At 41.9% G+C, this 27,405-nt stretch overlaps 2 protein-coding genes across 5 annotated transcripts in view; one reads left to right on the forward strand and one right to left on the reverse strand.

Moving 5' to 3' along the window:
* The window catches only part of ACOX2 (acyl-CoA oxidase 2), a 32,160-nt gene extending 18,207 nt beyond the window's left edge, over positions 1-13,953 (forward strand). For all 3 annotated transcript variants that reach the window (XM_054479614.2, XM_054479612.2, XM_054479611.2), the window contains exons 13-15: positions 1,717-1,934; positions 10,066-10,198; positions 13,803-13,953. In XM_054479614.2, coding sequence (XP_054335589.1) covers positions 1,717-1,934; positions 10,066-10,198; positions 13,803-13,865 — 414 coding nt within the window. In that variant the 3' untranslated portion in view covers positions 13,866-13,953. The remainder of the gene's footprint in view (positions 1-1,716; positions 1,935-10,065; positions 10,199-13,802) is intronic.
* Positions 13,954-16,725: 2,772 nt separating this feature from the next.
* On the reverse strand, positions 16,726-27,012 carry KCTD6 (potassium channel tetramerization domain containing 6). Of its 2 annotated transcripts, none has more exons than XM_054479629.2 (3): positions 26,887-27,012; positions 20,266-20,335; positions 16,726-18,138 (listed from the first exon to the last, which is right to left on the reverse strand). In XM_054479629.2, the coding sequence occupies exons 2-3, from the start codon at positions 20,290-20,292 to the stop codon at positions 17,452-17,454; spliced, it is 714 nt and encodes a 237-aa protein (XP_054335604.1). In that variant the 5' UTR covers positions 20,293-20,335; positions 26,887-27,012; the 3' UTR covers positions 16,726-17,451. The 2 variants fall into 2 exon arrangements, with proteins under 2 accessions (XP_054335604.1, XP_054335605.1); XM_054479630.2 differs by lacking the exon at positions 26,887-27,012 and adding an exon at positions 24,647-26,801.
* Positions 27,013-27,405: the final 393 nt, after the last annotated feature.

Here is a 27,405-nt window from a genome sequence, read left to right on the forward strand (position 1 = left end):
CCCAAATTGCTGGGATATAGGTGTGAGCCACCGTGCCCAGCCAAACCCCCAAGACACTCTAAGTCTTGCTACTGAAAATCACTACAGCAGCATGGGCATCACAGGGGACCTTGTTAGAAATGCACAGTCTCAGGCCCTGCCCTGGAATCTGCATTTTGACAAGATCCCCAGGTGATCTATATGCACATAAAAAACTGAGAAGCAGGGCCAGGTCCAGAGGCTCATGCCTGTAATCCCAGCACTTTGGGAAGCCAACGAAGGAGGATCACTTGAGCTCAGGAGTTCGAGACTAGTGTGGGCAACACAGCAAGACCCTCGTCTCTACTAAAAATACAAAAAAAAAAAAAAAAAAAAAAGCTGGGCATGGTGGTGTGTGCCTGTGGTCCCAACTACTCAGGAGGCTGAGGTGGGAGAATCACTTGAGCCCAGTGGGACAGAGGTTGCAGCAAGGCAAGTTCGCAACACTGCACTTCAGCCTGGGTGACAGAGTGAGATTCCATCTCAGAAAAAACAATTAAGAAGCACTCTCTTCCTCGCTCGCCCTTATAGAACTCATATATCCTACCTGACAAAATAATTGTGTGTGCTTGTCTTGACGAGATGGGGACTGTTCAAAATATGTTACAACCAGTAGGACAAGGCACCAACCAATCAAAATGGACTTCGGCCCTAGGGGAAGCAAGGTCCTGAAGGCCTCCTGCTGGGTCAAACATTAATCCTTTAGTTGCTGGGCTGTGGAGAGAAGGAGGGGGTCTTCGGGAAGGAGTCCATCTGGCAGGAGGGGCTCTCACAGGGTTGATGGCAGTGGACACTTGCCAGCTGGTATTAAAGTATTATTTTAACAACTGCCACAGCCAGACCATTACATATGGGCTAAATAACAGCACTGCTTACCTTAAGGAGTTTATACTCTAGCTGGAATAAATTTCAGATATATCTTGAAACTTTATTTTCTCACCCCATGGTGCACACATGTGCGTGCACACACACACACCACTGACTTGAACACAGCAGACAACAAATAGCTATTTTCTTTTTTTTTTTTTTCTATTTTTTTTTTTTTTTTGAGATGGAGTTTTGCTCTTATTGCCCAGGCTGGAGTGCAATGGCATGATTTTGGTTCACTGCAACCTCCGCCTCCTGGGTTCAAGTGATTCTCCTGCCTCAGCCTCCCAAGTAGCTGGGATTACAGGCATGCACCACCATGCCTGGCTAATTTTTGCATTTTTAGTAGAGACAGGGTTTCACCATGTTGGTCAGACTGGTCTCAAACTCCTGACCTCAGGTGATCCACCCACCTTGGCCTCCCAAAGTGCTGGGATTACAGGCGTGAGCCACCACGCCCAGCCTTAAAATAGCTAATTTCTTAAGAACAGTGGTGCTGTCCTCCACCTTCCCCAGGCCAGCCTCCAATATGCCTGTATTCTTTCTCTCCACTTTCCAACCTACTTGAAACCGCTCCAAGCAAAAGAAAACAAGGGCCATTTTCAAAGCCCACCAGTCCCCCCCACCCCCGCCTCCACACACACACATATACACAACATCAAAATGCCTTGATCAGACCGAGAGTGAGCTAGGAGAAAAGGCGGCTGCTCATCAGCCTGCTGGGAAGCACATCCTGCCTCAAGTTTATTCCAGCCATCTTGCCACGCTTCCAGGGTGACTTCTGGAGTAGAAAACCAGAAATCAGGAGAACATATCTTTGTGTCTTTGTAGGCGCACTGCTACTATGTCACTGTGAAGGGTTTTACAGAAGCTCTGGAGAAACTAGAAAATGAACCAGCGATTCAGCAGGTGCTCAAGCGCCTCTGTGACCTCCATGCCATACACGGAATCTTGACTAACTCGGGTGACTTTCTCCATGACGCCTTCCTGTCTGGTGACCAAGTGGACATGGCAAGAACAGCCTACCTGGACCTGCTCCGCCTGATCCGGTGAGTGGCAGAGCTTCAAACCATGTTAGCCTTCAGAGAATAACCCTACCCCCTTGTTCACAGGTCACTTCCAACTCCAAAACCTTGCTAATGGGCAGAGTAGCAACAGCCCTGGAGAGGTTTACACCCTATTATCATTACACCAGCATAAAGCATTATGAATTAATGAAAGAAAAAAATGGGAAAAATACTTAAGAATAAATTAGCTACCTCAGTTGAACTCTTTACATTGTCAAGGAAATAGGAATAGTATCTAAGGAAAATCAATAAAATGAAGCATGCTACATATGAATGATATGTGCTAATGTGCTAATAATAGTCTCAACCATAGCTAACTTTTTTTTTCTTTTCTTTTTTTTTAGACAGGGACTTGCTGTGTCGCCCAGGCTAAAGTGCAGTAGTGCAATCTTGTCTCACTGCAACCTCTGCCTCCGGGTTCAAGTGATTCTCCTGCTTCAGCCTCCCAAGTAGCTGGGATTACAGGTGCCCACCACCATGCCCAGCTAATTTTAGTATTTTTAGTAGAGATGGGGTTTCGCCATGTTGACCAGGCTGGTCTCGAACTCCTGACCTCAAGTGATCCACCTGCCTCGGCCTCCCAAAGTGCTGGGATTACAGGTGTGAACCAACGTGCCCAGGCATAGCTAACCTTTAAAGAGCACTTATGTGACAGGCCCTGTGCCAAAGGCTTTTACATACATCTCATTTAATCCTTACAGCCCTTTGAAATGGGTACTATTAATCTCCTCATTTTATTGGAAAGGAAATTCAGGCTGATGGGAGTTGCCCAGTGTCACACAATCAGCCAGAGGAGGGGCTGGGTACAATCTCAGGTCTGGCCCCTGGGCATGAGCTCTTAACCTGTATGTTAAGGTTAAGGTTGAGGTATTATATACTTTGAACACATCGTTGTCTTTGTTGAATGTGCTTAAGCAAATTCTTAACAAATTTAGTAAACTTACCTTAATCCTCCCTCAGCTTCAAGATGAAAATTTTTTTTAAACTCTGTAATTCGTATATTGATTTATAAAATAATAACACAAAAGTTCTTAAATGCAGCATTAATGCAGTGCCATGTATGATCAATGAAATACTAATGCAGTGCTTTCACACTATTATTCTATAATCTAAACGATTGCTTTAAAAACATATCAAAACCAAAGCCCAACCTGATCAGAGTCCTAGAAAAAATAGAAATGAAAACAGTAAAGAAAAAAAAAAGCCTGGGCAACATGGCAAAACCCCACCTCTACAAAAAATACAAAAAATGAATCAGGCACACACCTGTAGTCCCAACTACTCACGAGGCTGAGGTAGGAGGATTGATTGATCCCAGAAGGTTGAGGTTGCAGTAAGCTATGATCACACCACTGCACTCCAGCCTGGGCAACAAAGTGAGACCTTGTCTCAAAAAAAGGAAAGAAAAGAAAACATTGCAAATTATTTACCATTGTCCATAAGATAAAAAAAAAATGGACTAATTTGAGAATATAATCTTTTTGAGACCTCACTGGGCAGAAAATATGATACCTATTGCATGGGGTTAGAGGTGACTCCTAGGATCTCCAACAATTCTCATAGCAACAAGACTAATAAAAAGAAAAAAAGAGGCTGGGAGCAGTGGCTCACACCTGTAATCCCAGCACTTTGGGAGGCCAAGGTGGGAGGATCACTTGAGGCAAAGAGTTTAAGACTAGCTTGGGCAACATAGTGAGACCCTGTCTCTAAAAGATTTGTAATTTTTTAAAAATAAGATTTTTAAGACAGGTTTTTAAAAAACTAGACCAAATTCCTTTTATTTCTAACAGTATGCAATATGTTACATGCCCTTTATGACTACTCATAGCATGTAACAGATAGCTGGTGGTCAAAAAAATGTTTGTTCAGGCCAGGCGCAGTGGCTAATACCTGTAATCCCAGCACTTTGGGAGGCCAAGGTAGGTAGATCACCTGAGGTCAGGAGTTCGAGACCAGCCTGGCCAACATGGTGAAACCTGGTCTCTACTGAAAATACAAAAATTAGCTGGGTGTGATGGCACATGCCTGTAATCCCAGCTACTTGGGAGGCTGAGGCAGCAGAATCGCTTGAACCCGGGAGGCAGACGTTGCAGTGAGCCAAGATCGTACCACTGCACTCCAGCCTTGGCGACAAGAGTGAGACCCCATCTCAAGAAAAAAAAAAAAAAAGTTTGTTCAGTTAAATCATCAAAAACTGTCAAAAATACATTTGACACAATTATGTCCCAGGTATAAAACTTTCCCTAATACAGCGAATCCAGTGGTGAAAACTATTAAGAGCATAATTAAGTACTGCACAGTTCAAGCCCAAGGGTGTCCATCTTTTTGAAACTCTCAGAATTTAAAAGCACTTGAAAATAATGTTCTAGTCCCGGTTGTAGGTGATGATAAAATACAAAAGATTACCTTAACACCCTAGAAGCATGTTTTTTAAATTTGCAAACAGCATTTCTAAGTGCTTGCCTTGGCTCCAGAAACTTATAATTCAAGACAAGACAGACAGCCCAGATGCAATCTGCCAACTTACTCATGCGTCAAATCCAGAAATTGATTTACTGCCATGATGGTTCCTAAGTAGCCTTACTGCTGCAGGGTAATTAGGCACATAACAGATTCTATGCATATCACTGTTTGGTGTCACAGTTCCCTGCCTTGATTAGTCACTATCTCCCTCAGATTTCTGAGATGAAAACTGAAGGGCGGCATAGTATGCTAAGGATGCCAAGAACAAGCTCTCTGTAACGTTAACTGACCCAAACCGTTCTTAGTTGTTTAAGCGGTCATAAAACCTCAGCTGGGGGGACTTCCAGGTAAAGATGACAGATTAAACATATACATTTACTTCTGTTCTTTCCTGAAACCCTACTAAAACATCAGTGAATGGACTGAAATTTTTTAAAAGGCATAAACCCACAAAGAGAAAGAGATGTCTCTATGTTATCCAGGCTGCTCTTGAACTCCTGGGCTCAAGGGATCCTCCTACCTCAGCCTCCCAAAGTGCTGGGATTACATGCATGAGCTAGCACACCTAGCCTCTGTGAGTAATGTTAAGACTTTCCTTGACTCTGCCCTGGCAGAAGGGTAAATAGAGGGTCTGTGGACTAGGGAGCATCAGGTACAGTTGATAATAAGGCTACCCTTCAGAAAACAGGGTTCTTTATAGGCCAAATGCTGACACCTCCCTCCCCCGAACCTTTCTTCCCACTGGTTCCTAAAAAACTGGCAGCCAGACTAGTACCCTGCAAGAAGATGATAAGATGATCCTTCTCTGGAGAATCTGACCAGCCCAAGGAGAAGGAGCTAAAGACACTGACATCAGAGTCCCCCAGTGGTCCACCCAATTCACTCCATAGTGAACCCCATATTAGCAAGCATAGCCACAAGTTTGTAATCAGCTAGTTAATGCTTTGCTCTTAGCTATGATCAGATACTCAGGGATCACCAAACACCTGAAGAATGCCCCTAACATAAAAGATGGAGACCAAAACAAGCAAGAACAAGGCAATTCAGAGGACATAAGAGAATCCGCAGGGAGAAGAAAACTTAAAAAAAAAAACAGTGATATCTCAGAGTTAACAGATGGTATTGCAACCACAAAATAAAAAGCTGAAGGCCATTATTTAAGACTAATATTCAGAGAACCTAAAAAAAGAGCTCCTTGAAGTTAAAAAATGATAGTGGAAATGAAAAACTCAGTGTAAGGACCGGAAGATAAAGTTGCAGAAATCTCACAGCAAGAAAGCAAAAAGACAAAAAAAAGGAGGACTTTTAAAAAGTAAGAGGACCAATCTTAGCTGTTCATCATCTGAAGAACAGGTCTAGAAAGAAGACAGAGAAAACAGAAGGAAGCGAATCATTAATAAAATAATTCAAGAAAACATTCCTCAAATAAAGGATACGAGTTTCAGATGAAAAAGGGTCACAGATGCCTACAGACTAGAGGAGAGGAGACAGGCACACACATGCACAAAATAAGTCACACTGTATACCATGTGAAATGGTAATACCTACCATGAAAGAAAGGATAGCAGGAAGTGGGGGAAAGAATGCTGGGGGTCAGTAGGGAGGAGGGGGAGCTACAATTTTAAGTAGGCCAGAGAAGGCCTCCCTGGGATGGTAACATTTAAGGAAAGACCTGGGTAGAAGGTAGGGAGAAGCTGTTGTGGCTGCTAGGGAAAGAGCATTACAGACAGAACATAAGTACAGTCATGCATCACTTAATGACTGGAGGATCCGTTCTGAGAAATGTGTCTTCAGGTGAGTCTGTCATCATGTGAACATCACAGAGTGTACTTACACAAGCCTAAATGGTATAGCCTATTGCTCATAGGGTCACACCTGCAAAGCATGTTGCTGTTCTGAATACTGTAGCCAATTCTAACATCAATCACTAAGCAATAGGAATTTTTCAGCTCTATCATAATGTCATGGGACTGCCATCATATACATGGTCCATCATTGACCAAAACATCATTATGCAGTACATGACAGTACAAATGTTGGAGATCAGAGTGTGCTTGGCATATCCATCCAAAGAACACAGAAGAGGCCACAGGGGCAGGAATGGCATGACTGTGGTGGAAAATGAGGGCAGAGGGCAGAGAGTTAAGGGAGTACAGTAGGGGGTGGGAAGAGACGGTAAGGTAGATCATTGCAAAGACTTAAGAGAATGCGAAGGTTTTGAGCATGGGATAGAATGGGAGGGTTTTGAGCATTGGATAGACACAACCTAGAAGAATCTGATGTATATTTTTAAAGGCTCACTCCAGCTGCCATATTAAGAACTAAGAGTGAAAAGCTGGGAGATCAGCTGGATCACTAATGCAATCATCCAAGTGAGTGATGATAGTGGATTGGAGCAGTGATAGTACTGGAGGTGGTGGGAAGTGGTTGAAGTTTGAATATATCTTGAAGGCAGAACAGAATTTGCTGACAGATTAGATGTACGGTGAGAAAGAAGAGAAGAATCAAGGTTTTTGGTCAGAAGGACAGAGCTGCCATTTACCATAAATGGTGAAGACTACAGGAGGGCCAGGTTTGGGCAGGGTGGACAGGAAGGAGTTTGGGTTCAGAGACATTACTTTTGAAGAGCCTGTCAGAAATCCAAGTACAGATGTTGGTAAGCAGGGGACACTGGAGGAATAAGTTTGGAAGTCATTGGCATATGGTTGGTATTTAAAGCCTTGAGAAGAATATCACAAGGAGTACATGAAGAGAAGAGGTCCAAGTACTCAGTCTTGAGACCCTCAAAAGATAATAAGGAAGTAACCGCGGCAAGAGCTATTTCTGTGGAGTGGTGGGAGTAAAAACATGAACAGATCCAGTTCAGGAGAATGTGAAAATTGGAAATCATAAGCATAAACACACATAACACTTTCAGGGAGTTTTGTCCTAAACGGGAGCCAAGATGATGGAGAAGGAAATAGAGTCAAAAGCTTGTGTTTAAGATGGGAGAAATGACTGTCTGTTTGTATACTGATGGAAATGATCCAGTAGAGAGGGGATTTTTTTTTTCTTGTACCTTTCTTTGAACTTGATCTTGGCCTCCCATCACGCCTTGTGTTTAAGAGCAAGGTCTTTGAAGAGATCCTTGTTGATGACAGTTTGTCCAAGAGGATATCCACAGAGTACCTTGTGGGTATGAGGTGATTGTAGCTATAAGCTTTTGCAAAAGACTTGATCCTTGACCTCTTGGAGATCTTCTTGCCTATGGCAGCTGTCACTTTGTGAGGACAGCAGTCAATTCCAGCTACCAAAGCATGACTGTAAGAATGGACTGAGGTGCCATCATCAATGTTCTTCATGATGATGGCTTTGCGTCCAGAGTAGCATCCAGCCAGGACCAGCACCACTTCCCCACTTTTTCATGAACTTGCCCATTTTGACAGCAACCAGCCAGGCCTACAGTAAAAACAAAGAAGGGCATTTCCACTAACTTTTTACTCCTGAGAGGGGAATTTTGATGTTGTTGGAGAAAGGCAGGAGAATGTTGTTCTCCAGTATGCAAGAGGAAAAGACATCTAGTAGACAAGGAGGGACTGAGGCTTGAGCTGAGAGCCTGAAGAGAGAAGGCGTTGTATGTATAAATGCAAGGGTGGGAACTTACACAGATTCTCTTACTGCTTCCACTTCATCAGTGAAATACGATGTAAAGCCATCTACGCAAAAGAAATGGAAAAGGTGGATAGTGTCAATCTGAGGATCAAAGAGATGGTATGAAATAACTACCTAAGAAAAGGAAAGAGTAAATGAACAATGAGTAAATACAGCAATGTAATACAATTGCTGAGCTGCAATCAGGGCCCACTTGAGCCCTTATTACACCAGTTATGATTGTTTTTTCCAGCCATGTATAGCTACAAAGGTGGGGGCACAAAGTGGGTGGAAAACTAAAGACAAAGAGGTATGCGTTTTGCTAAACAGGTATGACAAAGCAAGAAAAATTGTTGAATGTGTGTGTGTGTGTGTGTGTGTGTGTGTATATATATATATATTTTTTTTTTTGAATGGGAGTCTTGCTCTGTTGCCCAAGCTGGAGTGCAGAGGCACGATCTTGGCTCACTGCAACCTCTGACTCCCTGGTTCAAGTGATTCTCCCACCTCAGCCTTCCCAGTAGCTGAGACTACAGGCACACACCACCACACCTGGCTAATTTTTGTATTTTTAGTAGAGACAGGGTTCCGCCATGTTGGCCAGGCTGCTCTCAAACTCCTGACCTCAGCTGATCCATCTGCCTTGGTCTCCCAAATTGCTGGGATTACAGGTGTGAGCCATCACACCCAGCCTGTTGAATGTATTTTTGAGAGAGTAATAGAACATGGAATTTCAGGTGGATAAGGAATGAAGTGAGACCACAAGGGGGCAGGGGGACATTAAATTGGTGGTGGGGCTCATATGATGTTGGGGATCATCAAGAAAGGATTACATTGGATACAGTATCCCAGTTATCTCCAATGCTTTAATGACACACAGTCATCATAATGTCAATACTAAATATTGGTCTGGCCAAAATTATAACTATATTGGGAGGCCCGAAGGCCAGGAGGAAGAAGAATGGGAACAAGGGGAGGTAGGAGTGAAGAGAAGGGGTAATAAATATAAATCTTTACCTTTTGAATGAAGAATCAACGGATAATATCTCAAACTGAACCATCAACAAGCAGCAATATAAACAAGATATTTTGACATTCAGATAAATACCAAAATATCAACTAAAAGAATGAAATTGCCAGCCGGGCATGGTGGCTTATACTTGTAATCTCAGCACTTTGGGAGGCCGAGGTGGGCGGATCACCTGAAGTCAGGAGTTCGAGACCAACCTGGGCAACATGGTGAAACCCCATCTCTACTAAAAATACAAAAATTAGCCAGGCATGGTGGCGGGCGCCTGTGATCTCATCTACTCGGGAGGTTGAGGCAGGAGAATGGCTTGAGCCTGGGAGGTAGAGGTTGCAGTGAGCCGAGATTGCACCACTGCACTCCAGCCTGGGCAACTGAGAGAGACTCTGTCTCAAAAAAAAAAAAAAAAAAAAAGATTGAAATTGCTTCTGAGGAGAAAGAAGTGGAAATCAGACAGGTATATGCTGGTTATTTATTTCTTTATTTATTTTGGGACAGGAGTCTCACTCTGTCGCCCAGGCTGGAGTGCAGTGGCATGATCTCCACTCACTGCAACCTCCGCCTCCTGGGTTCAAGTGATTCTCCTGCCTCAGCCTCCCAAGTAGTTGGGACTACAGGCATGTGCCACCATGCCTGGCTAATTTTTTGTATTTTTAGTAGAGACGGGGTTTCACTATGTTAGCCAGGATGGTCTCGATCTCCTGACCTCATGATCCGCCTACTTCGGCCTCCCAAAGTGCTGGGATTACAGGCGTGAGCCACCACGCATGGCTGGATATGCTGTTTTTTAAACAAGCCTTAAGGAACCCTTTGACTCTTTATACTATGCATATATAACTGATTAAAAAATAAAAACTAAAAAAAAAATGCTGAATTGTTTGAAAAGCGAATAATCATGCAACCTCTAATTAGGTATTGTTAATCAGCATCCAAGACTAGTTTGATTCATAAGAGCAATCTAAAATACTTACAAACTCTTGTTTCCTATCCCAGGAAGGATGCCATCCTGTTAACTGATGCTTTTGACTTCACCGATCAGTGTTTAAATTCAGCACTTGGCTGTTATGATGGAAATGTCTATGAACGCCTGTTCCAGTGGGCTCAGAAGTCACCAACCAATACTCAGGTAGTTGAGTGGAACACATTATAAATTATGTAAGAAAGCAGAGAACAGGCAGTGAATACACCTTCATGTTCTCCCATTTTAATTGATTCCCATTAGGTTGGCAATCACTTGGCGTAGCATGTCTGTTTAAAATATTTTTAGAGAACATAAAAGAAACAAGGAGTGGCGGTATGGCCTGGCAGGAACTCTGAGCCTGGACTGTAATCAGCAAAATGCACTGCTCGGAACTTAGTAAAGGGAATTAAGAGGAAGGCCCAAGCTCTAAATCATGGCTTGACAGACCCAAGGGCATACACACAGAGTGGTAAACTGGCTTTTAAGTAACAAAAAGGAGATAAATCACTGCGGTAATTTAACCGCCTTATTTTCAGCCTTTTAACTTTCAGTTTTGTGTAGATAAAAGTAGGTACTCAGAAGTGGTAGGAAGCTTGAGGGATGTCTCTCTCAGACCTGATTGCCTGCTAGAGATGATACCCTCTCCTCTTCACTCTAAGGAATACAATCCAAGGAGCAAAGAAAGCTGCTGCACTGCCATCAGTAGCCCAGGAAAGCCATATGAGTGACAATTACAAGGGTCATGCCAAAAAAATCCCCAGCCATCCTAGGAGAGCACACCAGAACTCTACATCATTAACAGCGAGAAGACGGGGAGGACTCATAAGGTCCCAACACTCTAGGGCCAGGGTATGCTCGCAGCTCTCTGCTTATGAGCCTCCTTGGGAAAAGTTGTAAATGTCAACGAATATGCTAACAGGAGTGAGGAAATAAACCCTGTAGTTAGAATATGAGGAACCAATATTTAATACCAGATTTTACATAGATGATCAAAACAAAAAGTCTATAGGTACAAAACAGATTATTTTAAATTTGATAGTGCAAATACATTATTCGGGTGGTGAAGCTTTCTTTTTTACCTTTTTGGTCCAATTTCAGAAAAGGTGTCTTAACACCACATCAAATTGGCAACTCTCAGGCTTTCATTCACACCTAGCATGGTGTGAGACTTGCTCTTAACAATTTGCAGCCTGTCATACCACATGGCTTAATTTAACATGATTATCTAAAGTTACAACACAACTAACCCATCTTGGTCACTCCCTGTCTCCAGAAAGACATCCTTTTAACTCAAGGAAATATAAACACTATATGTTCACTGCTTTAGTACAGTTAACCTACTTCCAGTGTGTTACTTTTTCTAATGATTAGATCTCTCTACTTTCTAACATTTAAATCTTGGCATAAAAATACAGCAGTCCTCCCACTCCAGACTAGCTCCCATGGTCTAAAGATAAATGTATGCCCTTTGGTGCTCCAGAGAAAAATCCGCCCTGCTATAACACCTGTCAGAAATGCTGACATATATAGCTCAAACCTGTTTTACCGGCAACACAGGAAACATTCTGGTTTCTCTAAAGAGAATGGAGGGGGCTTTCTTGTGTTTTAGTTTGGTTTTAATATTTATTTTAAAAGACTTTAATCTGGATACTACATGACGACATGTTTATCTAAACGAGAGGAATGACTGACCCAGAGGGTCAACCCATTTGGGAAAACATTGACGCGCTTCATCCCATTCACTTCCATCTCCTTCCACTTGACTGTGAACAACGAAGGAGTCTTCACCTTCCCAACTCCAGGATCTATCACGGAGTAGACACTCCACGTTTATGGAATAAATGAACATGGTTTTACGACCTGCGTAGTGAGACAAAGGAATCTGCTGCGTACACAGTGCCACACACTCTTGTCATCCTAGCTTATATTACCTTCCAGAAAAGTGACAGGTATAGCACTGTGCGTCTTTCACACATGGTAATTTGGGAATGTGAAGTTACAAATGACCTTAGTGAACCGTTTCCAGTCAGTTAAAATGACATGAGGCTGCCTGCTAATGTACATGATCTTACATTTCTGGCTCCTTTTAGAGATCACCAAAATAGCACTTTTAAAGTGTATTTTTTAATGTGCTGTGGATAATTTTTTAACCCTACTCTTAAGATATAATGCTATAATTCTGAAGCTGCAATGAGACATTTTCCTCATTTGCACTAATAGAAAAAGGCACACTACAGATATTTTATGTATTTTTATTATTATTTTTGAGACAGAGTCTCGCTCTGTCACCCAGGCTGAAGTGCAGTGGCACAACCGTGGCTCACTGCAACCCTCTGCCTCCCAGGTTCAAGCAATGCTCCTGCCTCCCAAGTAGCTGGAATTACAGGCACAAGCTACCACACCCAGCTAATTTTTGTATTTTGTATTAGTAGAGAAAAGGGTTTCACCATGTTGGCCAGGCTGGTCTCAAACTCCTGACCTCAAATGATCAGCTTGCCTCAGCCTCCCAAAGTGCTGGGATTATAGGTGTGAGCCATGCCTGGCAGATATTTTAAATAAAACAGCAGCTATGTTGAAACACGCCCTGTAGACATAAAAGTACAAACAGGAATATATTTCACTGACATTTTTCTACCAAAAGAAAAGTGCTATGCTAAGGTAAACATCTTAGAAACATAGGAGAAGCTCTCTTCTGTCTGGGGCAGCGTTGAGCTTTATTCCTGGACAGGATGATGTGCTTTCTTGGTTTCAGGGAGGAATCATTGGGGATAATTTCAAAACAAAAAATCCTGTTTTTCCCCAATTATTCTATTGTAAAAATTTGTCCAAGTAGGAGTTAGATGCATTAAATACATCTACTGATTCATTCATTCAATAATTCAACAAATATTTACTAAATACATGCTTTGTGCCAAAAACTATTCTAGATACTGAAGATAACACTGGAGAACAAGAGTCATAAACCCAGGTTGAGTGCAGTGGCTCAAGCCTGTAATCCCAGCACTTTGGGAGGCTGAGGCGGATCACTTGAGGTTAGGAGTTTGAGACCAACCTGGCCAACATGGCGAAACCCGGTCTCTATTAAAAATACAAAAATTAGCCAGGTGTGGTGGTGCACACCTGTAATCCTAGGTACTCGGGAGGCTGAGGCACGAGAATCGCTTGAACCCAGGAGGCAGAAGTTGCAGTGAGTCAAAATCGCACCACTGCACTCCAGCCTGGGCAACAGAGCAATACTGTCTCCAAAAAAAAAAACCGTCAAAAGCCCAGTGTTCGAGGAGCTTACAGTTTTAGTGTAGACAGGCACACACACATACGCAAAGTAAATATTATAAAAGATGAGACTAGGACTAAGAAACAAAGAATCAAGACACTGAATTACAACATAATGAGGATAACCTAGTTGGGCCTAGAATACTGCTTATATGATCCCTATCTGGTTCCTTGCTTTGTGATTAATGTTCAGTTTCAGAGAGCCTCAAAGAGTGAAGCCTTTTATTTGTATTAAATTCCAAAAGCAAGTGATAAGCTGTGTTTTTAATTGGCCACCTGCATCCACAATTTAAAATCTGCATGAGAAAAGGAAGGATGCCCTTTGGAAAAAATGTTTCTCCATATGTTCACACAAAATGAGTTTTAGAAATAATTTTTAAAATTAAGAATCTTACGTAATGTTACTTTTTGAAGCTAGAGACTTAATTTGAAAGTAAAAGTCATTAATCCTGGCAGAAATGTACTGTCTTAATAATGCATTTCTTTCTACAAACAGGAGAACCCTGCCTATGAGGAATATATAAGACCACTATTACAAAGTTGGAAATCCAAACTATGAAATAACCAACAGTATTCAAGAAGCAACCAGCACCATCATGTGATAATGGTACTATGGCATATATGCAACATTAAAATTTTAAATTAGATATTTATGTTTTAGAGTCATTATCTTTTACATACAGTCTGAAGTGATATATGTGAAATAATATCTGTGATTTACTTCAAAATAATCCATAGGAGAAAAAAGCCAAAGTGAATAGTTGTTGAAGCTGGTCAATGGGCAGGTACATGAGTGTTCATTATTACACTATCCTCTCTACTTCTGAATGTGTTTGAAATTTCCGGTGGGGCGTGGTGGATCATGCCTGTAATCCCAACACATTAGGAGTTCAAGATGAGAGGATCGCTTGAGCCTACAAGTTCAAGACCAGCCTGAGCAACATAGAGAGATGCCATCTCTACAAAAATAACTATCTCACGCCTGTAATACCAGCACTTTGGGAGGCCGATGCGGGCAGATCACGAGGTCAGGAGATCGAGACCATCCTGGCTAACACGGTGAAACCCCATCTCTACAAAAATACAAAAAAAGTAGCCAGGCGTGGTGGTGGGCGCCTGTAGTCCCAGCTACTCGGGAGGCTGAAGCAGGAGAACGGTGTGAACCCAGGAGGCAGAGCATGCAGTGAGCCGAGATCGCGCCACTGCACTCCAACCTGGGTGACAAAGCGAGAGTCCGCCTCAAAAAAAAAAAAAACCTGGCCAGGCATGGGGTACATGCCTGTGGTCCCAGCTATCGGGAGGCTGATTGCCTGAGCCCAGGAGGTTGAGGCTGCAGTGAGCCATGATCACACCACTGCATACCAGCCTGAGCAACAGAGTAAGAACCTATCTCAAAAAAGAAAAAGAAATTTCCCACAGTAAAAAAAACCATACCACTGTCCATTTATAGCATCTATTTGGTTAAATACCAGGATTTTGCTGTAGATCTAGCAAAAGCCAATAGGCTCATTAGTTAGTGTGTTTTTAGCACACATTTATCCTTGGGTTTAAAAGGACACACATACATGCACACACACAATCCTCCTAAGTGCTTATACTTGCTGTAATCTAAATAAAATACAGCTCTAAGAATGCAACTATCATTTTTTAAAAATCAACTCTTCCACAGTGAAGATGATTTAAAATTTCATTAAAAGACGTAACTGTCTCAAGTTACCCAAATATAATGAAGCTACATTTTTTATATCATTTTCAACTGCCCAATTAGACAAAACCCTCTAAATGTCACTAGACAAGTAAAATGGCAAAAAAAAAAAAAAAAAAAAAAAATTCAGCTGGCTACTTTTCCTAATTTACTCATATAAACAATCATTTCATTGTTAATAATTAGTAAATTTGAGAAAATTTACCAAAAGCAAACTTATCTCCAGTAAACAGGACAAGGAAGAGGCCTCATAAGTTTTTAACTTTTAAAAACTTGGGCCGGGCGCAGTGGCTCATACCTGTAATCCCAGCACTTAGGGAGGCCAGGGCAGGTGGATCACCTGAGGTCAGGAGTTCAAAACCAGCCTGGTCAACATGGTGAAACCCTATCTCTACTAAAAATACAAAAATTAGCCAGGCATGATGGCACACACCTGTAATCCCAGCTACTCAGGAGGCTGAAGTAGAATCGCCTGAACCTGGGAGGCAGAGGTTGCAGTGAGCCAAGATCGCGCCATTGCACTCCAGCCTGGGCGACAAGAGTGAGACTCAGTCTCAAAAATAAATAAATAAAAATCATTTAAAAATAAAATAAAAATAAAAACTGGGAACTAGTATTATTCCTATTTCCACACCTGTTTTCAACCCAAATCATTTTATTTCATATTGACCTCAGCTAGCTCAACAACTCGTAACTGGTTGGGCCTTTTTTTTTTTTTTAAAGGTAACTATCAAATCAATTTTAAATACAAAATAATTTTCCAAAATGATAACCTTGTACTCATATACTGATTTACTGAAACCACAGCAACCTGTCAATAACATCAAAGGATCTTAGTTTGAAGATGGTGAAAACAGGGTAATTACAGGTTTCTGGATGTTGGTATTTGTCAAATTTTAAAATAAATTTTCAGAGACATGGGCAAAAATAGACATAAGGAAGTGTTGTCATCTTCCTTGCAGAGAGAGAACCTCAGAATATTCTCACAGAGAGGAGAAAAGGAGTGGCCTGCTTGCCCCAGGGCACACAGCCTCAGAGCTCCACTCTTCCCTTAGAACTAAAATAGGGAATAAATTACATGACTTCCTTTTATACAGTGGTCTAACAAAGTAGGAAGTCTCAGTACAATTAAAATAATCCTTCCTATGAGTTACTTTCAAGAAATAGAAGCACATGAACTATGCAAAATAAGACTACAGTGAAATAAATAAAAGTACATGTATTTCTCCAAGCACGTGCATTTTGCCAACTGTTCTAGGTCAATCATTCACTGCAGTTTGTTTCTTCTCTTCAGAAATAAACTTAACTTTGTTAACAAAATACATTTGTGGATTATCACAAAACATAAGCATAAAGGGCTAAAGAGTCATTTTGTTCCTGTGCTTAGCACAAAACTGAAATAATGGCTTAGAACTGTGGGCAATTAAAGAAAAATCTGTAATCTTCAACATAAATTCTTTTGAAAAAATATGAAAAACTGTATGTTCGCTGTTCAAATATGCACCCTTTTAGTCAAAATTAATAATTCCATCCATCCTTGCTTCAATGACGCAACAGTTCCTATAAACTGCAACCTAAGATCCCACTGTGTTCTCTCAAATCAAATACAAATGTGCTATGGGCAGTAAACACTGGGACATAAACAATGCATATTTTAGACAAGGAATATGATTTTCTCCCCTTAAGTAATAATAATCAATCAATACAAACTTAATTTTCATATTTCATTTTTTATTAGTTTTGTTTTTTTTTCTGGTAGACAGTACACTTGGGAATTATACTGCACCAGGCATAAAGAGTAAGATTTCTACCACAGGGACATTTTGTATTCAGAATTCAATATAAATATTTCTAGTCAGACATTTCCATGGCTACAGATATTTGGTTCCTTGATTTATATGCATAGAAAGAAACAGTTGTCATAACTGTAAAAAGCAGTACTTAATAAGTACTTTTAAATGATTGGAACAGTTTTCCTTTAATATTACAATACTACTTATTTATTGGTTTGGAAACTAGGTCACCCTACATGATGTTTTGATTTTTCTCAAAGGCATCATGAGTACTCTGCTTATTCTTTCGTTCTTGTATTTTTAGCCTTCTAGTTGAGTTAGGGACCATTTTATCAGAAATCATTTTAGCACTGTAATAAGAAAAGCTCTGTTAAGGGTAGATTATATACCATAATGATTTTCAGACTTCTTTTTATAAAAAAGGTATCTGGAGACTCTGAACAGGCACATGCATACTCAGGGGGAAGGGAACAAAACATGGAGGGGTCTGCCAAAGCACAAAACTTCCTTCTGGTCCTCACTGCCTTCAAATAAATACAAATATTTAAAAGAAAAAAAAAATCTCACACTGTGATTTAAAAAAAAAAAATCAGTATCTTCCATTTCCTGGAGAGTCTGTTTCCAGGAACCTGTGGCAGGGTCGGAGATCAGTCGTCTGTCTTCCGGGCTAGCCTACAGAAAGTCCAGTTGTGCTCCACTGTGTTTTCATTGGCCCGCTCACTCATGTGATGCACCCGGGTGTTGCGGATCGTGAAACCTTGTTTTGTAATGTATTCCATCAGGTGGACCCTAAGAGAAACTTCCTGGTGATAATCACAGGGTCCAAAAGTAAAGGAAACCTGGCAGTCTCTGGTGTCCATCATGTGCTTATTCCACTTGGTAAAATAATTTGAGATGCCTTCTAGTAAGGAATGGACCTTAGTGGTGATGGTTAGTTGGGTTATGATGACAGCCACTGGGTTGGAGTACTTAGAAAGCTTCCGAGTACTAGACAGCTCCACAACTTCTTCAAAAGTATCCATGGGATACAAAGGCTTAGGATCATTGAGACACTGAATCAAGGGCTCAATCTGGTAAAAATCTGCTTCTTTCCGAAGCAGATCAAATTCCTTAAAATCCAACGGTAAGGTCAATTCTGAAGTTCTTAGGAAGTTGAGGACATATCGGAAAAGAGGTCCATCTCGATCAATAAAGTAATTGCCTTGAGGGTCTCGAGCTGTGGGGAAGTCCCCCCCAAACATAGCTCCAAGCATGGAATCCGGGTAACGCGTCAATGTGGTGAGAGACGTTGTATACAAGTGTCCACCTACATTTAACGTGACTGGGTCAGTCATCTGAAATTTTTAAAGAAATGATCAGTCATCTGAAATTTTTAAATACTAACTTTGACAAATTAAGAAAATAAGTGATACTGAGCAAAGCCCAAGATTCTTTCAGGCTATAATGTATTTAGTAATCCTCTAATGCAAAATGACTTTACTACCAGCAATAAACCCACCCAGATGAAGTGATCTAACATTTGCTTTCAATAGAAAAAAAAAGGAGAAATCCAATTCTTTAAAGGCTTATGCTAAGAATACAGGGCATTGACTTCCAGAGCCACATCATTTCAGACCCATTATCTATAGAGTTTTCAGGACAGAATATATTGTGGGAAGGGAAAAGCCACGCTAAAATACACTTATTTTTTTCTGATTTTTTTTAAGGCTTGCATTTTTCTGAACTTAATTTAACATTAGATAGAATTAAAATGATCTGATAATATAGACATTTACTTTCAATATTTCTTTGGTTTCTCCCCCTCAAACAAAAGGAACAAACTATGAAATTTGTTTTTAAAATAAAAATTTGGGCCGGGTACAGTGGCTCATGCCTGCAATCCTAGCACTCTGGGAGGCCGGGGCAGGCGGACTGCCTGAGCTCAGGAGTTCAAGACCAGCCTGGGCAACATGGCAAAACCCCATCTCTATTAAAAATAAAAAAAATAAAAATAAATAAAAAAAAAAAATTCGCTGGGCGTGGTGGGCCGAGTAGTCCTAGCTACTTGGGAGGCTGAGGTATGAGAATCACTTGAACCCGGGAGACGGAGGCTGCAGTGAGCCAAGATCACGCCACTTCACTTCAGCCTGGGTGACAGAGAGATTCTGTCTCAAAAAAAAAAAAAAAAAAAAAATTAATTAAATTAAATAAAAAACTGTGCAGACCTAATCTTGGTAACTTTTTCATGGAAGTGATACTTTCGAATACTAAGTTAAAATATACAGTTTAGTCAATATAACCAAGCCAGAAAAGCATCATATACCCAAAAGCTAACAGCAGCCATAAAATTTCATAATCTGATAGTGTATTCACTTTTGTAACATTAATGCTGCAATCTGGCCTTTTTGAGAAGCAAGCTTCTCTTAAAAAACATACCTTCAGTTTTAGAAATACTATTTACGAAAAAAATAGGCCAGGTGTGGTGGCTCACACCTGTAATCCCAGCACTTTGGGAGGCCAAGGAGGGTGGATCACTTGAGCCCAGGAGTTGCTGACCAGCCTGGGCAACATGACAAAACCCCATCTCTACAAAAAATACAAAATATTAGCCACACATGTTGGTGCCCACCTATCGTCTCAGCTACTCAGGAGGCTGAGGTGGGACAATCACCTGAGCTTGGAAAGTCATGAGCCGAGATCACGCCACTGCACTCCAGCCTAGGCAAAAGAGCAAGACCCTGTCTCAAAAAAAAAAGGGAAGAAAGAAAAAAGAAAGGCAGACAGAGACTTCAGGTACTAGGCAAGTAAAATATACCTTACACCAAAGGAATAGAAAAATAGGGAGACATATGCACACACAAAAAATGCAAGTGAGAAGAGGCACTTTCTCAACCATTAATCTCCCAAACCACAACAAAATATCCTCCATATCATTACTCACTAGATCCTTTTGTAGTCACTATTCATGAAGAAAGAGTCTTCAGAGCAACATACTTTAAAAAATAAAAAATCATGTTACCTCTCCAGTGATTATAAAAAGTATTTGGAAAATCCATTTTGAGTTTGATTCCATTAAAACACCAAACAAAGGCAGAGGATTGTTTGAGGTCAGGAGTTCGAGACCAGCCTGGCCAACGTGGTGAAACCCCGTGTCTACTAAAAATACAAAAATTAGCCAGATGTGGTGGTGCACGCTGATAATCGCAGCCACTCGGGAGGCTGAGGCAGGGGAATCTCTTGAACCTGGGAGGTGGAGGTTGCAGTGAGCCAAGATCGCGCCACTGCACTGCAGCCTGGGCAAGAAGGCAAGACTCCACATAAAAAAAATTAAAATACATCTAAACTAAGTAAAAGGGGGAAGAGAGGTTACACAAATTCACAATTTTCTTTTCTTATAAGATATACCTAAAAATACATAAGGATAAAATGACACACAAAAATAATTCCCCAGCCTTCAAAAGGCATCTCTAAGAAGCACTCACCATATAGCCCCAGTCTCCATTATCCATCTGCTCCAGTGATGCGTCTTCAAGAGCCCAGGTTTCAGGGAAACTTCAAGAGGAGAAAAACAGACATATGATAGCATATATAACTATGAAAATAGAGAAGAAAGGCTTTTTCCACCCAACAGAGGAGGCCAAACACCAGAAAAACTACTCATCCTTGCTCAGCTGAAACCTACTACAGGGCAAAGATCTGGGGAAGAAAGCATTCCCCTAGGGCCTTCTACATGTCCTGTATTCTTACCACAGAGAACCCATCTGGAACTAAAAGACTGAAGATTTTCAGAGAAAGAACTATCCCGTACTTAAGAGAAGGAGGAAGAGTCTAGGAAGTAATCCAGTCATTCAAATTCTACCTCTCTTCTTAGAAAATCAATTTTTAGAATTTATATAAGAGAACATTATGATTAACTCTACAACTTTATTCTGGTACAAACCTATAATGGTCCTCACCAAAAAGGTCATTTAAGAAAAAGGGAGAGGCTGGGCATGGTGGCTCACGCCTATAATCCCAGCACTTTGGGAGGCTGAGGCAGGCGGATCACCAGGTCAGGAGTTCAAGACCAGCCTGCCCAACATAGTGAAACCCCATCTCTACTAAAAATACAAAAAATTAGCTGGGCGTGGTGGCGGGCACCTGTAATCCTAGCTACTCAGGAAGCTGAGGCAGGAGCATCACTTGAACCCGGGAGGCGGAGGTTGCAGTGAGCCGAGATTGTGCCACTGCACTGCACACCGGCCCCTGCAATAGTGCGAGACTCCATCTCAAAAAAAAAAAAAAAAAAGAAAAGAAAAAAGGAGAAGGGGAAAACTCCTTTTCATCAGCATTTCAGCTATACAAGCCAATCACCTGAGTAAAAGCATCAAAAATCATAAACCTCCCAGGATACCAGCATCCCTTTCCAAGAGAAATACATCAGAATGGTATTTATCTTATAATATAAAAAAAAAGTAATGATGCTTTTAAATAATGATGCATTTCTCTTTGTACAACAATTAAAACAAATAGAAAGCGATTTAAATGCCAAAGTGTTAAAGAGCACAATTTGGGGCAAAAATAACCTTACCAATATAGATGAGAGTCAATCAGCCAGCACTCATGGAGAGCCAGCCTTAAGACACTGAGAAATGCTCAGATACTAATGATGCCAATGTGAATTTATTTTTATCTACAATTCAAAAGCACTTAAACAAACAGTTTCCCGGCTACTGAACTGCCTTAGTCAGTTCCCTCTCACACACTTCAATCCCAAATCAACCTGCAAAGCAAACTGCAGAGCAAATTTCTAAAGCTCTGGCAAGACATGGTAAGAAACATGGACTTATTGGTATTCATCCAGGAAAAGCACCGGCTTTTTTACGTGGTCCTTTAACAGATTCACTTTTCCCACTTTTAGAGGAATCTGGCACAGAATTCCCAGAACAAGCCCTGGCTACAGAAGATCACAAAGGCTCTTTCTCAAAAGGTCACTCAGGCATGTAGAGAACATTTGCATAGCACAGCATGGGCTGAAATCAGAGCCTGAAGCTTCTATTTCTCTACCTTGCAAATCCTTCAAAGCACACAAACTAAAATGTGGACCAGACTATGGGGCAGTCAGTTTTTATTCTTCACACTCAGCAGTTGGATATAGATAGGCCTCCACATGCTATGGGGTGAGAAATGGAACAAATGTCAAATTCAAGACTGTTATGAGTCTTTCATTTCCTCTGACTTGCTTCATAAATAGTATCCGAAGTAAACAGGACCAAGTAATGGGCTTTGCCAATTTGTCTTGCCAGGATCTGATTCAGTTACTGATAACAACAGATTAGTAACTGAGCAATTTAAAAGGCCACTCATCCAAAACTTCTGGTAAGATGCTCATCTTTGGCATTTTCCCATCACCCAAAGTATTCATTCCTGACAGCCTCAATAATCATTCATTCAGCCAACAATTATTGTGGGTCACCTATGGAGTGGAGGGGGTGCCTATGTGCAATGTGGATACACAGAAAGAGGAAAAGGACAATCTTTGCCCTCATGGAGCTTTCCATCTATAATGGAAGGCAACATGCAATGACTGAAGTACAGAACAGAATTCAAGGTGCTATATAACAGATGGACCAGCAGAGGCCCACGAGAGGAGAAAAGCAAGATTCCAAATGGGAAATGCAGGACTTCTGGGAAGAGCCCACTCAGTTGAATCCTTGAAAGAAAATTCGGACAACCTGAGAAGGGATTCTAGAAGGAAGAAACAATTTAATAGACAGGGGCATGAAAGACTTTTTTTCCCCTACAACATTCCTGATACCAGTAGGATGAGCAGGGATTACTATCCTCATCTTAAGATGCAAAACAGAGAATCAAGGCAGATTAAGTGACTAGCTGAGGGCGCCACAGCTGGGAAGTAACTAGATAAGAACTTGCATGTTCTGACTCTTAGTCTGGATTTTTCCATAAATCCCCTCCTAGGGTAGAAATTGAAAGAACAGAATCCAAGAGACAAGAAATTGAAAAAGATTAACTTTAAACTCTCTATAGCCATCTATTAACCCTATCCATCCAGCAGGGTTTTATTTACAAATTTTACAGTAACTCAGCCTAACTAAACAGTCATAATGGGTTTGTAAAAATTCTCCTGAGCTCCCCCCCCCACCAAAAAAAGGCAGGAACCCATTCAATTAGTGTGAATAATGGTTGCTGTCCTGTCTGTAGTGATATACAGAACTCCAATTCGTGAATATCCAAATGATTAAATGAGAAACAGAAGATCAAAGACAAGGAAAAAGCAGTCATCAACGTTGCAGCCGTTAACGAAAAGTCTGTCCACTATTAACCCTTTTTTTCTTTTTTACTGCTAAATCAAAACAAGGTAACTTCTTGAGCAGTTATCTAAAAAAAAAAAAAATTATATGATGTCCCTGAATCTATTCCACAGCAAAAGCAAAAGTTCCGGTACAAAGATGTAATGAAAGCTCACGCTCAATAATTCAGGAAAGCAATTATGGGAATCTACAGCCCATGTTTCTTAAAAACCACCCAAAAGCCTTCCTATATTTGTGTATAAGATACATCAAAATAAACTGAAGCAAAGTCACTATTAGTCACTTCCAATAACAATGACTAAACTGTCTAAAGAAATCAAATTGTTCATTAAAGAGTTCAAAGGGAAAAAACAGTATTGATTAGTTTAAATTTTATCTCTACCTGCTTCTAAATATCTTCTGTGGAGATGCTTAAATACAGCAAGAAACAAACAAACAAAAAAAAAAAGCATGAAAAATTCCTTGTTATCCAATAGCTGGATAATGATCGGCTTCTGAATTCTGAATTGACGACCATTAGGAACATCTCTGAAACAATGCAGATGAATGAAATACAATCCCAAAGAATTTCCAGAATAGTTTCAATCTCTTCTACTGAATCATTTTCCAGAGCTACTAACAATTAGAAAATGATTCATTTGCTTTTCATCTTCTCTCCCTTCTGGCACAGTCTCCAGTGGAGGGCTTAATGAGAAGTTAAATGACCGCAAGACAGGCAGCAGAAGGAAGACCTTGAAATGGGTATCAAATAGGCCTATTTTACTTGATGAAAGCAAAGAAATATCTAATATTTCAGAAAATCTACCAGGAATGGTAACAATAAAAAACGAAAAAAAATTTTTCCTTTATAGTGACTTTCCTTACTAAAACTAAAGATGGTTTTGAAAGACAGCAAATGCAACCAAGCACAAACAGCTATAAAGTTCAAAGAAGCCTCTGACCCTGCAAAATCAGTTCACCTGAAAAGATGTAACCTTTGATGCAAATAAAATTCTTGTGAAAACACCAACCATTCCCCAAAGAATATAAAGCAGTGCTGAAAATTCAACCATGTTTAAGCTTCAAAGGTTATTGTGACTAATGTATAAATTCTGACAGTGTCATGTTAGCAGGTAATTAAGCTTAAGAAAACACATACTGAAGAATTTACAGAAGCCTTAAAAGGAAGTATTAATTTTCTAAAGTAGCATATCTGAAGAAATGCATAATTCAGTAAGTTAAGAACTTAAAAAAATAACCTAAGAACCCTTAAATGCCATTCTCCCTATCACTGCAGAATTGCAATTACAGGCCTAATGGTTATGATGAACTAACTTAACAAAAATATTCTGGGTTTATCATTCCTGCTATAGATTAAGAATTCTCCGGGGCAAAAGTCCTAACCCTATATAACTACCTATATGTTACAATGAAAACCTCCAATGAATAATAAAAAACTCCAACTACTGACTTCCCAGAGTTTCCAGGCAGCCCTTTAAAAATGCTTTTTTATTGAAACCTTCGTGTCTGGTAGTCAGAAAAGACTCAATAAACTCCCTCTTTCTATACTTACCTTCAAAATTGCCTTTGTACTGAGTTTTGCTCTTCTTGAAATGTGGGAGTTTGAAAGTGAAATACTTTTTATAGTAACTAGTTCAGTGACATCTAAAGGAGTCTTTGGGGTTAACATTCACATACAGGCCAGCACAAGTAGCCAGGCATACAAGGATAATGTGATTATGGTTAGATTATCCTTAACCACACCACTGCAGAAATGGATTTTTCTCTAAAAGTAATCATTTTCTCTTTCTCCTTTCTCAACCATGTGGTCTAGAAGAGAGAAGCTATAGGTTTAAAAGTGACCTAATATTAAAAAGCTGTCACAAATAGTCACAAAATCATAACACTCCTCTTAACCCTCAGTTTCCGCAAGATAAAACAGGATAATACCACCTTCCCAAAACGGGGTAATTACACCATTTAGGCACAACGCAAAGGCAAAAATTGGCCTATAAGAGTAACACATCAGGACAAGGAAAGAGAACAGGTTCCCAGGGAGGTCCTGTAGTTGAATTCTGCTCCGTTACTGATTATGAGACCCTGAGGAAATCACTCTTTATGCCCAGCTTCTTCTTTGGGGAAACGGAGAAAATAAGGGAGATCATGAATATAAAACCATCTGTAAACTGGCAAGTATTAGACAAATGTGAAAACACTAGTGGCAGCAGCATAAACAAAATTTCTAGGTTAACATAAGAAACTTGAGTGTGAACACAAGTAATTTAGAGCATTGGCCTGGAGACGGCAAATATGGAGGAGGCAGCCTCTTAATTTGCTTCAAATCTCCCCAGGTCCTCCTTTTCCCAGAGCTCCAGAAGGGAGAACTACATACAGGTAAAGGGGAGTGTCTAGTTTTCCCAGAGATCACCAAACACCTGAGCTCCTGATCTCAGAAGGAACTTCTTTAAAGCATGACTCAGGATTATCTCCAAGGTAAAGCTGAATCCAAATACATACATGTACTCCATTTTAAATGGACCCCACATATCAAAATCCAAACGCACTGAAGGATTCATAGGGGTCACCCTAAGATTCCTTTAAGTAGTAATGCTTTGGTTAAAATATGATTTATGAAAATTCAAATCACAAAACTTTGGAATGGCATCCATGGCTATCCTGACCACTCCATTGTTCATATCTAAGGCATAGCACAAAATCAAGTATCAGTATGGACTGATGGTTTTCGGCCAAAGAGAAAATTCTCTCAACCTACCAACCCTGCTGACAAAAACATTTTCTTTTTCCTAGCTACATATTTGTTCATTTGAAAACATCTCAATCTTGGGCTCAGGACTGTGCTACATGCTGTCCCCAAGCTTCTCTCCTCTCCCAGGATGATTCAAGTAATAGGGCATTTGTGACAGCGAAAAAAAGAACATGCCAGGGGGATATGGAAGAGATACTTAGGCTACCCCAAATATTCTTAGCCGAGCCGAGTCATCCCAGGTCACTTTGCCACCCAAACCTCTTCTATCACAAAGTCCTAAAATTGGATCCATCAACTTGTTCTAGAACTGGTATACTTGAACAGAAACATGGTAACTTCAGCAGAATATCCAAACAGGATCTCTGTCACGTTTCATTTCCCCGTCCCACCCCCAGACACAGCCTCCACCACTGTCAGCCCAGCAGGTGCTGCCAGGGCTCCCCATTACCATGGCCATTTATCACCTCTGACATCAAGCATTAAAAACGCCACCACACACACAAATCTAGGCATAAGGAACTCAGCTGCGATCTGAGAGTCTCTTCAGGGCAGAAAATCCCAAAGGCAGGGTTTTGAATCCTGCCTCAAGCTTTAAACTAGGGCAATTGGTGGCTAATAAGCGCCATCTCCCAAAAACAATCATTTTCGAGCACACCCCAAATATCTCCGTCCGGGCCGCCCTTCGCTGCTGCCCCGCCAGCGAAGCCCCCGCAACCCGACCCGGCCAGGGGTAGGGCGGGCGATGCTCCGGGCCCGGGCAAGGGGCGCGCCGCGGGGCTCCGAACCCCGGCCCGCAGAAACCGCGCATCCCCGCGGGGCGGGCCCCGGAACCCCCGCCCAGGCCCCGCCGCGGGCACCTCCGCTGCTGGCTCGTGCCAGCCCCGGGACGCGCGGTCCCCTCAACGCGGCCCCGCCGCCGCCCGGTTCCAGGAGCCCCCGCCCAGATCCTCCTCAGCCCCGCTCCCCTGGCCGCTCGGCGCAGAAGTCTCCTGAAACCCGGCCCTCCCAAGCCCCTGCCCCGCAAGCCCCGCGCCAGCCCCACTCACTGCGCGGCGGCGGCGGCTGCGGCCGGGCCGGGAGATGCCCGCGGCCGGAGAGCGCGAGCGCGGGGACAAGCGAGCCCGCGCCCGGCGACGGCGGCGGCGGCGGCAGAGGGGACGACTGAGCCCGCGCCCGGAGTTGCGGCTCCAGCTGCCCGGCGCGGGCGGCGCCTTCCCAACAGAGCCGCGGCGCCACGAGCGCGGGCGCCCCCTAACGGCAGCGCGGGCGGGAAGCCAGAGAGCTGAGCGGCCTGAGGAACTCAGCCAGCGCAGTCGGAGCCGCGCGGTCAAGACCACACGACCGCAGCCCCGAAGCCCCGCCCCGAAGCCCCAGTCCCGCCCCTTAGGCTCCGCTCCGAAGCCCCGAAACCCCGCCCCTACGTCCCGCCTCCGCCTGCAGCCTGGGGTCCGCCCAACCCCAGGCCCACTGTGTCCTCAGGGCTGGTGCCTCCACAGCTGTTTCTCCTTAGTCATTTCACGAACTTGTATGGGCCCCCCACTATATCTCAGGCCTGGGGGTTTAGG

The sequence above is a fragment of the Pongo pygmaeus genome, chromosome 2, assembly GCF_028885625.2.
Source record: "Pongo pygmaeus isolate AG05252 chromosome 2, NHGRI_mPonPyg2-v2.0_pri, whole genome shotgun sequence".
In the NCBI taxonomy this organism is placed as follows: Eukaryota; Metazoa; Chordata; class Mammalia; order Primates; family Hominidae; genus Pongo; species Pongo pygmaeus.

Coding starts and splice junctions, on each gene's coding strand:
- KCTD6 (XM_054479629.2), bottom strand. CDS start 20,292: ATGGATAATGGAGACTGGGGCTATATG. Junction 18,139..20,265: donor ATGGAGACTGGGGCTATATG/GTGAGTGCTTCT, acceptor TAAAAATTTCAG/ATGACTGACCCAGTCACGTT.